The 9,823-nt window shown below is 55.9% G+C and overlaps 1 protein-coding gene across 1 annotated transcript in view; it reads left to right on the forward strand.

Moving 5' to 3' along the window:
- The window catches only part of Cnnm2 (cyclin and CBS domain divalent metal cation transport mediator 2), a 163,853-nt gene extending 158,881 nt beyond the window's left edge, over positions 1-4,972 (forward strand). Inside the window, exons 6-7 of the mRNA XM_004631494.2 lie at positions 2,496-2,680; positions 3,765-4,972. Of these exons, the coding sequence (XP_004631551.1) occupies positions 2,496-2,680; positions 3,765-3,974 (395 nt within the window). The 3' untranslated portion in view covers positions 3,975-4,972. The remainder of the gene's footprint in view (positions 1-2,495; positions 2,681-3,764) is intronic.
- Positions 4,973-9,823: the final 4,851 nt, after the last annotated feature.

Below are 9,823 nucleotides of genomic sequence, written 5' to 3' on the forward strand. Positions count from 1 at the left end.
AAAAAAAAAAAAAATTTAAAAAAAAAAAAATTCAGAATGGAAAAGCCCACCTTCTGGGCCCAGCCTGCAAGGATGCAAGGGTCATGGTCATGGGATTGCTTGCACACAGGGCTTGGACTGCCTTTTCCAGCCTCTCGAAAGCTGCCTCCCTTCCAAGGAGGATGCTGGAAATGTCTCCATTGTGTCTTCTAGCTTCCTGAAAAAAAAAAAAAAAAAAAGGGTTCCAAGGCAAGATAGACAACATAAGCCAAGACAGTTAGCAGGAAACAAAACCACAGTGCTGGGAAGGCACAGAGGGTATGAAATTTTTTTTTAATAATCACCATCATCAAACTCTGGCCCAGAGATTCAGGGATAAAGCATGAACCGGAGCAAGGGACAGTCCCTGTGGTTTTTGTCTTGAGGACTGCTGGTCCTCATGCGCCTCACTGTGGGGACACATCAGACTGCAGGGCAGCCTGAGTGCGCAGTGATGCATGTGCCATTGTATTTCTACATTGCTAGGCATCTCTGCCCCCAGGCTGCGGGGAGGGCACGGGCCTGTCCCGGTTACTCTGTCCCTGTGGGCTGACTGGCTGAGGGCACCTGTTGTACTGCAGAAAAGCAGGCTGCCTCTCTACACAGTGGCTGTGGTGACCAAGGAGAAGACCCTCCCGCAGCAGTGGTCCTCAGCGGCAGCCAGCGAAGTGGGGCCTGACTGCTGCCGCCTGGGTTCTGGCTGGCACCTTGCTTCGGTTTTTTAAAAACTTTATCACTGGGAGGCAAGCAAAGGGATGAGTTTGGTTCTGAGAGTGGCTGTGTGGCAGTTGTGAGCGGAGGCTGCAGACAAGAACCAGAGATGCCATCAGCGTGACCTGGCACCATGAGTGCGTGCGGTCTCCAGAGAAGGAACTAGAGCAAGGTTAGGGCGTGTGTTCTGAGTTCCTTTCTGCTTGGGAGAGGGCCTTGCTAAATCCGTCCATGTGTCCTGTTCTCTTGCGAGATGCTGAAGCAGGAGGCACTTCTGGCCTGCGCTTCGCTGTCTGACAGGGACCTAGCTCAGGTATGAACAAGGCGACCCCGCTGGGTTTGCAGCCACCGCTTTCTGTGCAGCACTTGATCAGCAGGGGCTGAGGGGTTGCTCAGGCTTGCAGCAAGGGCACCGGGGAAGGGACCTCAAGGAAAGTAACTCTAGAATTGTCAGGCTGTTCCCGCGAGAGGAACAAAAGCTGCTGGCATGTGAAGCCAGGGTGGCAGGTTTTGACTGGCCTGGTAGCGAACTTTCTATTGGCTGCCAGCCAGGACCAGCTGTAGGCCACTCCGGTGGAACAGAACAGCCACTCTCAGGTGGGCAGATGGTCCCCCCACTCTGTGCAGTCGGAGACCTGGCACATGGGCACCCAGGTCATACCAGTGCAGGAGTTGCTTAGAAAAGCAAGCTGGAAGAGGCTTTAGTGGAGGTGGGCTGTTTTTCATGAAATTTATATTTAAAACCCACGGCACTCCTCTTAAGAACAGGACGCTCGTCTGCATCTCCTTTCTTTCTCTGTGTGCCACTGGGGTTGGACGCAGGACCTTCACGCTGCGTTGCATTCCCAGCTCTCCCTTTGCTTTGAGACAGGTGCTCAGCAAGTCAGAGTTCCCAGGCTGGGCCCAGATTCGCCTGCCTCAGCCTCCCAATCACTTGATTTTTTTTTTTTAAAGAGCAACATAAAACAATAAAAATGTAACAGAATTTCAAAATAAGAGTATAAAATTAATAATGGTAGTTATATTACATATTGTTGTCATCACATCTGTTGCTTGGATCACCAGACACAGGCATGCAAGATTGCTGATCAGTAGTCTTAACGAAGGAAGGTCCTCACAGCTCACTGAGGGTTCCTGGCCCCTGGCTGTCTGAGCCAACCCTATTGAGGGGCTGGCATCCTCTTTGTTCTTGGGTACTGAGGCATCCCCCAGCCATGGGGGTGGTGGTCAGAGAGAGGAGAAATAGGTTTGCCTGCCTGTGGTACCGTCTGAGTGCACAGAACCACTAGCTCTTCCTAACACGCGCTGCTTCCCAGCCCTCTGGCACAACACAGAAGAGCTGACTTCTGATTGGCTGCCGTCTGTTGGGCCTCTTCCCTAGCTGACTTTTGATTGGCTGCCGTCTTTTGGGCATCTTCCCTAGCTGACTTCTGATTGGATACCATCTGTTGGACAGCTTCCCTAGCTGACTTCTGATTGGCTGCCGTCTGTTGGGCCTCTTCCCGGTCTCTACCATTCCCATCTCGCAGCCTTGGTGCTGTTCCAGGGAAAGCAGAGAGCAGAACATAGAGCCGGCACCCTCAGGGCAGCTGAGACAGGTGTGCAAGCCCTAAGCAGCGGATGGCAAGCCCCAGGCAGGACAGCCCAGCGCGCGGCTGCCTGGCTGCAGCGCCAGGCCGGTGGAGCTGGTCTGGTGACTTTGTCGCCAAAGAAGTGGACCATCGCTGTGTCTACTTGGCTTCAAAGGGAATGTTCCCCTGTTCCAGGTGAAAACAAGTCACCCCCTCGCCCATGTGGTCTGAACCATTCAGACTCCCTCAGTCGGAGCGACCGGCTTGACGCGGTGACGCCAACGTTGGGCAGCAGCAATAACCAGCTCAACTCCTCCTTCCTGCAAGTCTACATCCCCGACTACTCCGTGCGGGCCCTGTCCGACCTGCAGTTTGTCAAGGTGAGCAAAGGGCTGTGCCTGGCTTGGAGGTATCGGCCCTGCCTGTCCGGGGCCCCCAAGATTCCCTCCTCCCTGCGGACTCCACGCACACTGTCCTCAGCTCGGGTGCTGAGCCCCGAGGGAGTCCTGCGCCAGCTGAGCGATCTCCCTGGGCTCCCTTTTCTTTTTTTAGATCGGGTCTTGCTATTCGTATTTGGTGGTACTAGGGATCAAGCCCAGGGCCCTCTGCCTCTGAGCTAAGGCCCCAACATTTATTTATTAACTAACTTAGGAGACAGGGTCTTACTGTGTAGTTCAGGCTAGACTTGAACTCATGATTTGGGCCAGGCTGGCCTCCAACAGGAGCAATTCTCCTGCCTCAGCCTCCTGAGTGCTAGGATTACAGGAGTGCACCACCATGTCTGGCTTTTTAAAGATAAGGTCTTACTGGGGCCGGCGAGCTAGCTCAGCGGTCTAAAGCACCTGTTTAGGCAAGCTTAGGCAAACACAGGGACCATGGTTTGATCCCCAGCACCACCTGCCATGCCAGCCCCACCACCAGGGCAGGCTGGGCCGGCCACAAAAGGAAAAAAAGATAAGATCTTACTAAATTGCCCAGGGTGGTCTCAAATGTACAGTCCTCCTGCTTCAGGCTCATAGGTAACTGGAATTACAGGTGCTGGCACCAAGATGGCTGTCTGAGATTTAAAACAAAGTTTGGAAGTAGGCTATGTTACTGAGAATTGATGTGCTCGTCTAAGTCAATTTGAGCTCTAGCGGCCGGTTTACGCCAGGTGCAGTGGCACGCACCTGTAGGTCCAGCTAAGACAGGAGGGTCCCCTTTTTTGTTTTGGTAGCAGGAATAGAACTCGGGCCCTTGCAGGTGGCAGGCAGGTGCTGTGCGACTGCACTAATCCCTGGCTGAGCAGGATCTCGAGACCAGGAATTTGAGGCCAGCCGGGGCAACTTAGAACAGAAAATGGCTGTTTATCCTCAAGGACGCTTTCTCTCCTAGAGCAGCTGCCTCGGGGCTTTGGGGTTCCCGCGTAGCCCAGCAGAGCTGAGTGTGCCTAACTGTGCACTGTCTCCTTTGTGTCCGGCCCAGATCTCCAGGCAGCAATACCAAAATGCCTTGATGGCATCCCGAATGGACAAAACCCCTCCGTCCTCGGACAGTGAAAACACTAAAATCGAATTGACTCTCACGGAGCTGCACGATGGGCTGCCAGACGAGACGGCCAACCTGCTCACCGAGCAGAACTGTGTGACGCACGCCAAGGCCAACCACAGCCTGCATCCGGAGGGCGCCATCTAGGGCCGCCCGAGCCCGCTGCGGCTGCGGCTGCGGCTGCGAAGTCCTGAGACCAAAGACTTAGTCCCTTCCTGGAAGCCTGGAGGCCAGGGAGGCAGGAACGGTGAGGTGGGCGCGACAGCTGGGGTCGGTGTCCGCGACTGCGAGACGCCACTGCCCAGATAGAATCCTGTGTATTTTTCCAGCTGTACCTGTACCATTACTCACTCTCCCTCCATTTGCATGAAGTTGGAAATTGTCGCGGTTTATTTTTTCAAGAGATCATGTTTTTTAAAAGTGTCTTTTGCAGAGTTTTAAGTCATTCTGTCTGAACTCTGCTGTGGTCTGTGCTGTGACCCCAATAGGATGGACTTGTCCCCAGAGGGGTGCCCAGCCGTGACACTGTGGAGTGTGGCTGATGGGTGAGGCACCGCGTGGACCCTGGAGGTGGCCGCGGAGGGACATCGCGCGCCTCCCTAAGCTGCTGGTTCCCTGAGAGTTGCCCTTTCCCTCCGGGAGGGTGCACACTGCTTGGGAATGGGATTTTGCTCCCACCGTGAGAAATTTTTATCACCAAAATGAATGTTAATGAACTGCAAGCCCCCTGGTTCATCATTGGCCAGCGGCCAGCCGGCTTCACCCTGCCGCCCCGCCCCCAGCCCAGATGCCCAGCAGCCGCCCAGGGGGTCTCTGTAAACGCGCCGCATCCTGCCCTTCCTGCTGACGTAGGCAGCCAGCACATGGGGGACCGTGTCCTTGACTGGGAAGGCATGTCTAGACTTGTGTTTTTAAGGAGGGGACTTTGGGGACTGCCAGCTACTGCCCTTCCTTCCAGCCAGGGCGCAGCAGTTGTCGTGTCTCCTGCCCAAGGCACGGCATGACCTCTGCCTGGATCCCCCGCCCCAGAGGCTCCTGGCGCAGGCTCCGCTTGGCCCCAAACCGGGGCTTCAAGACCAAATGTGTGCTGTGGCCATTTCCTGAGTCTCTGTCCTGTTTAATACCAAATCTCCCACGTGCGGTGACATTGATGTCAGCAGGTATTTCTTGTGACTAAATTCTTTACTTGCTTTTCTGAGTTTAAAGCGTTGGGGTCTTGCACACCACGCTGGCACTGTCCTACCCTGGATCGGGTTCCTCCCCGCCCCAGCCTCAGGCAGGCCTGGCGCCGCCCATGGCGGCTGCCACTAGAGCAGACCGCCGCAGGTGCACTTGTGCGGAGGCCCTGGGGTCAGCCGCCACCTGCTCGCTGCCACACTGGAGGTCCCAGCTCTGTGGGGTGGCGAGCTCGGGAGTGCCATGTCGCCAAGGGGGTGAGATCTCTGATGGCTCCCACCGCCAGCTGTGGGAAGGAGCCTCTCCTGGGTGGTGTGGTCTTAATGACACCCCCTGCTCTCAGTTACCATCCCCCCCTTGAAGATACATCTGGCCGAACACAACGCCAGCGTGACACATGCATGACCATAAGAGCACCCAGAGCAGGTTGAACCTTGCTTGGAGGCTGGGCTGGTGGCCTTGAGGAGCGGCCACCCCACTGTGCAGAGGCGGCAGCTCCCTGCTGTCACCTGCTGAGGGAGGCGGCTCGTGGCGACCTCTGGGCATCTGGCAGGGAAGCTCCGCAGGGGCTCTGGAAGGATGAGGCTTTCACTCACAAGTTTGCAGTCATTTCCTGTTAATTAACTGCTCTCTGCCTTGATTATTCATGCTATTTTATAACAATAAGTTACCCAAAAATAGCTCCCATCCAGTCCCTGGCAGAGTGGAAGTGAATGTTTGCTCACGTGCTTACACCTGCTCTCCCTAGAGCAAGCAGCATTTTCTTCCGGGCCCCGCTTTCCCTTTGCACCCCAGTGCCAGGCACTGGAGGGTGCAGGGTTCTGGCTGGGGAGGCCCAGGAGTCCAGACAGCAGAGCCATTGGCTCCTGCCCAGAAGAGACAACAGGTAGTTGGCATCACCATGTGCTCACCATGTGCGGCAGCCCTGCGTGGCATCACCGGCTGGATCACTGTCCCCTCAGCTGCCATCTCGCGTGCAGGCAGGACTGTGGATGCTGCTGAGCTTGCTCCCCAGGCCTTCCCCACCTCTTGGTAGCCACTGTCCGGGTTCCCGAAGGCACCCCTGAGCTGGATTCCTCAAGGCTGAATGTTGCCAGGATACTTTGCCTTCTGTCTGCAAATAAGGAGGGTTCTTCCTCCTCTCAGCGGTTCCTGCACTTCACTGCTCTGTAGTTATGAGGCAAGTCCAAAATCACATATGTAAGCTCCTGGAAAAACAGGACCCATGACTTGTGCATGGCTTTGGGGGCTTGAATCAACTAGCTTAAGCCTTGGTTCTTAAGTGGTTTGAAAGGACGCCACATGTAATTTGGCTCTTCTGCGCTCCTCCCCCCTGCAGGGCTTGGTGTGTGCACCCGGGCACAGCTGGTCCTGGCAGCTGCTTTCTTGTGGCGTTTCAAGGGACCTGTACAAATGTGTGGTAGGCGCAGAGCTTCACGCTCACAAGGACCATGAACTGTGAACGGCGCCAGCCCGCCAGCCCCATTCCATGCAGCTCAAGGACCAGCTTCTCCAAGCCTAGGAAACTAACAATAGATTGAAACAGAAGCAGCAGGATTCTGAGCTACATAGGGACCATGAACTCCTTTCCTCAAATTCCAGTGGGCGTGGGCTGGTGTGAGCCTGTGTTCTGGCAGGAGGGCCGCAGGCCTGACGTCCTCTGAAGGCCTGGGCCAGCGTGAGCAGTCTCCCCAGAACTCCGCCCTGCAGGCGCCCCAGCGCAGTGCAGCCAGGGCCCACTGCTCAGGGCCTCCAGGGCTGGGCTCCAGCTCCCTCTGTTCTTCAGCACCCCAGACTGGCTCTTCCAGCCATGGTGAGGCCGAGTCTGAGCAGGCAGCGCTGCGCCAGGCCGCTTCTGCAGCTTGCCGCTGGCTCTCCCCTAGCTCCCGTGCTGCCCTTCTGGGCTGCGGTGCTTCTGCCCTGCGAGGGAGGCTGGCCCAGAATTAGGGAAGATTTAGTCGAGTACGAAAGTGGTTTTGGGATTCTGAGGCGTTTCTGATACAGACTTTCCAGTAAGTGACCTACTCAGTGGACTCCCTTACCTCAGGGCTGTGTGAACTTCTCTTGTGTGATTGCGTGAGCTGGTGACAGAAACGAGTCCGGAGCCGTCTAGGCTGAGGCTCAGCGCCTCCCTCCGAGGGGCGAGTGCAGGGCCCGGGGGGCTTGGGCAGTGCTGTCCTTCAGCGCAGTGCAGGCACTGCTGGCTCTCCTGCGGTGGCCAGTGCTGCCGGCCGGCTTTGCCCTGCAGCTTCCCGAAGGTGTCACAGTGCTGAGTCCCGGGTCAGCCCCAGGACAGCAGGAGGAGAGGACTGTGCAGGCAGCTGCCAAGGGGGGCACCTTCCTCGCGGCTGGGCCGGACTTTTGCCTCTTAAGACTGGATGCCAAAGCCACTGACATCACAACCAGACATGTTTAAACGTCTTTTAATGGGACGTTCCAGGGGGTGCTTTAGACACCGTGGACTCAGCAGTTCCAGCGGCGAGAAAGGCAAGTTGTAGGTGTCGCTGTCTGCAGGTTTGCATGTTAGAGAGACCCGGTACATGAGCAAGGAGGACCGGAGTGCGGCGGCCGGCTGGCGCGCATGGGTGGGCCCCGCCCTGCGTCCCTGGGGTGCCTGCTGGTGTTCGCCTGCATCTGATCAGCATGGTTTCACATAGGAAGATGCACTTGAAGAGACTCAGGCCATTAGAGTGGCAGGAACAGCATGTGTCCCAGCCCTAGATAGAGAGCAGTGGGCGGGGAGGCCTCCAGCGCGTCCTCCCCAGAGAATCCCACCCTCGCTCGCTTCTGATTCCTGTCTTGCTGCGCCTGATGTCTGCAGGTGGAGTGTACTGATCCACTGACTTGTTTTTGCAGTCCTTTATATTCACACATGTATATGTTTTATTTTATATTATTTATTATGTACATATGCCTCTCCTGATAGTCCACATCAGTGACTAAGCAGCCCCTCATCCACGGAGCTTAGGGTTTGCTGTTGCCGAACTGGGTGAGAGGGCAGTGGTGTCACGCTTCATTTAAAATCACGCTGCTCTTCTTTGGCCTGGCGTCCAGCCCTGGAGCAGGCCACCTCCCTGCTGAGGACCAGTGCATGGCAGGACAGCAGAGCTGGGTCTCCTGCCTTGCGGCAGGCCTCTCCAGGCCCCGTGAAGTCCCAAGGTTTGGGGGCTGGGTCTTCCCTGGTGCAGTGGGACAGTATGGCTGAGACCACAACCTCCCCTCATCCTCCAAGCCAGGTCAGTGGCCTGGTCCTGCAGCGATGGACTCTACCGGTAATCACCTGGGATGGCGGAGTCCTCCTCCACAGGCCTGGGAGCTGCCTGCCCCTCCGGGCCCTTCCTGCGCTTGCCTTGGTGGTGAGGCCCGTGCCAGCGCGGCCTCCCCTGGGCCTTCACGCCTGCACCTGGCGTGGCGTGCGTGGCATGCCTGGAGCAGGGCGGGCTTTCTGACCGCAGCACTCAGAACTGTGTGACGGGAACAGGCACAAGCCAAGCGTGCAGGGTCTAAGAGCTGTCACGATGCATTTTATAATTCAAATGATGTTGTAGATTTACAGTCTGTTATTTATTTTGTACCAATTTATTTGTAAATTTTGTGATTGTTTTAAAAAGGTTTTTGTTTCTATTATTCTATTTAGATAAATGATGATTTTCTGTTCACCCTTCTAGATGTGTGTTCCCTCCTTCCCCACTCCGTACATCACCAACGCTGCCAGCTGGTCCAGGCCCAGCCTCTGCCCGCTGCTCGGCTTGCTGGTGGGAAGCTGGAATTAGGTCTCATCCTGTCAGCAGTAGGGCAGCTCTGGAGGACACTGCTGAGCCTCGTGCTGACAGAAATGGCCACAAGGGCAATGCCAAGTTAATAACAAAGCCACCCTGTTAATAGCTAGGTGAGGAGGAGGGTGTTCCAAGTACCCAGTTCAGCTGGGCACACGACCGCACGCAAGCTGGCCCAGGCAGGAGCGAAGCACGGCCTTACGGGGCTGCAGGCTGCTGCCGGCCACACTCCCCTGCACGCCCCGCAGGAGCCGCACTCTCGCTGTCCTGGACGCAGCCTGGCCCTGGGTTCTCCCGGGGGAGCTTCAGGGCCAGGACCCGTCCGTCCCTGGGCCATACTCGCTCTAGGATCTTTGCCCTGCCTCCAGGTATTTCACATTCCAAGGACTACTGCACTCTGGGGATGAACTTCAGACTTGGGGCGTGCAGGCACTTTTCTGAGGGTGGAGCCACCGTACAGGGATGCCCATGGGGTGCCCGAGACTCTGACCCACCATGCCTGGGCGGAGGAGGACCTGCATCTGGCCGCATTTCCTGCCAGCAACACACATGCTGATCAGACAGTCTTACAGAGAAAATGACAAATACAGATTGACCTTTTTGAACCCACAGCTGATTTCTGGAACCTTCATAAAAACTTCTGAGGGCTGGGGAGATGGCTCAGTAGAATAAGCGCTTGCCTAGCAAGCGTAAGGACCCGAGTTTGAGCTCTGGTTCCACCAAAAAAAAAAAAATTTTTTTTTTTGAGGCTAAATTGAAAAGTCTGATTCCTTTCGGAAGCCCCAAAGTTAGGTTAGGTGGCTAGTAAACTCTGGCTTTGTAGAACTGATTCATCATCTCTCCAAGGGCCTAGAGTACGTGCCCAGTTTTTGAGACAGGGCCTTGTTACATGGCCCAGCCTGGCCTGGAGCTCATGGCAGCGCTCCTGCCAGTCTCCCCAGTGCTGGGATTAATAGGCACGCGCCACCACACCCGGGTTATGCCCCCGTTTTATTTATTTTAAAATATTTATTGTGTGTGTGTGTGTGTGTGTGTGTGTGTGTG

This window comes from Octodon degus, unplaced genomic scaffold, assembly GCF_000260255.1.
Source record: "Octodon degus isolate 3935 unplaced genomic scaffold, OctDeg1.0 scaffold00042, whole genome shotgun sequence".
In the NCBI taxonomy this organism is placed as follows: Eukaryota; Metazoa; Chordata; class Mammalia; order Rodentia; family Octodontidae; genus Octodon; species Octodon degus.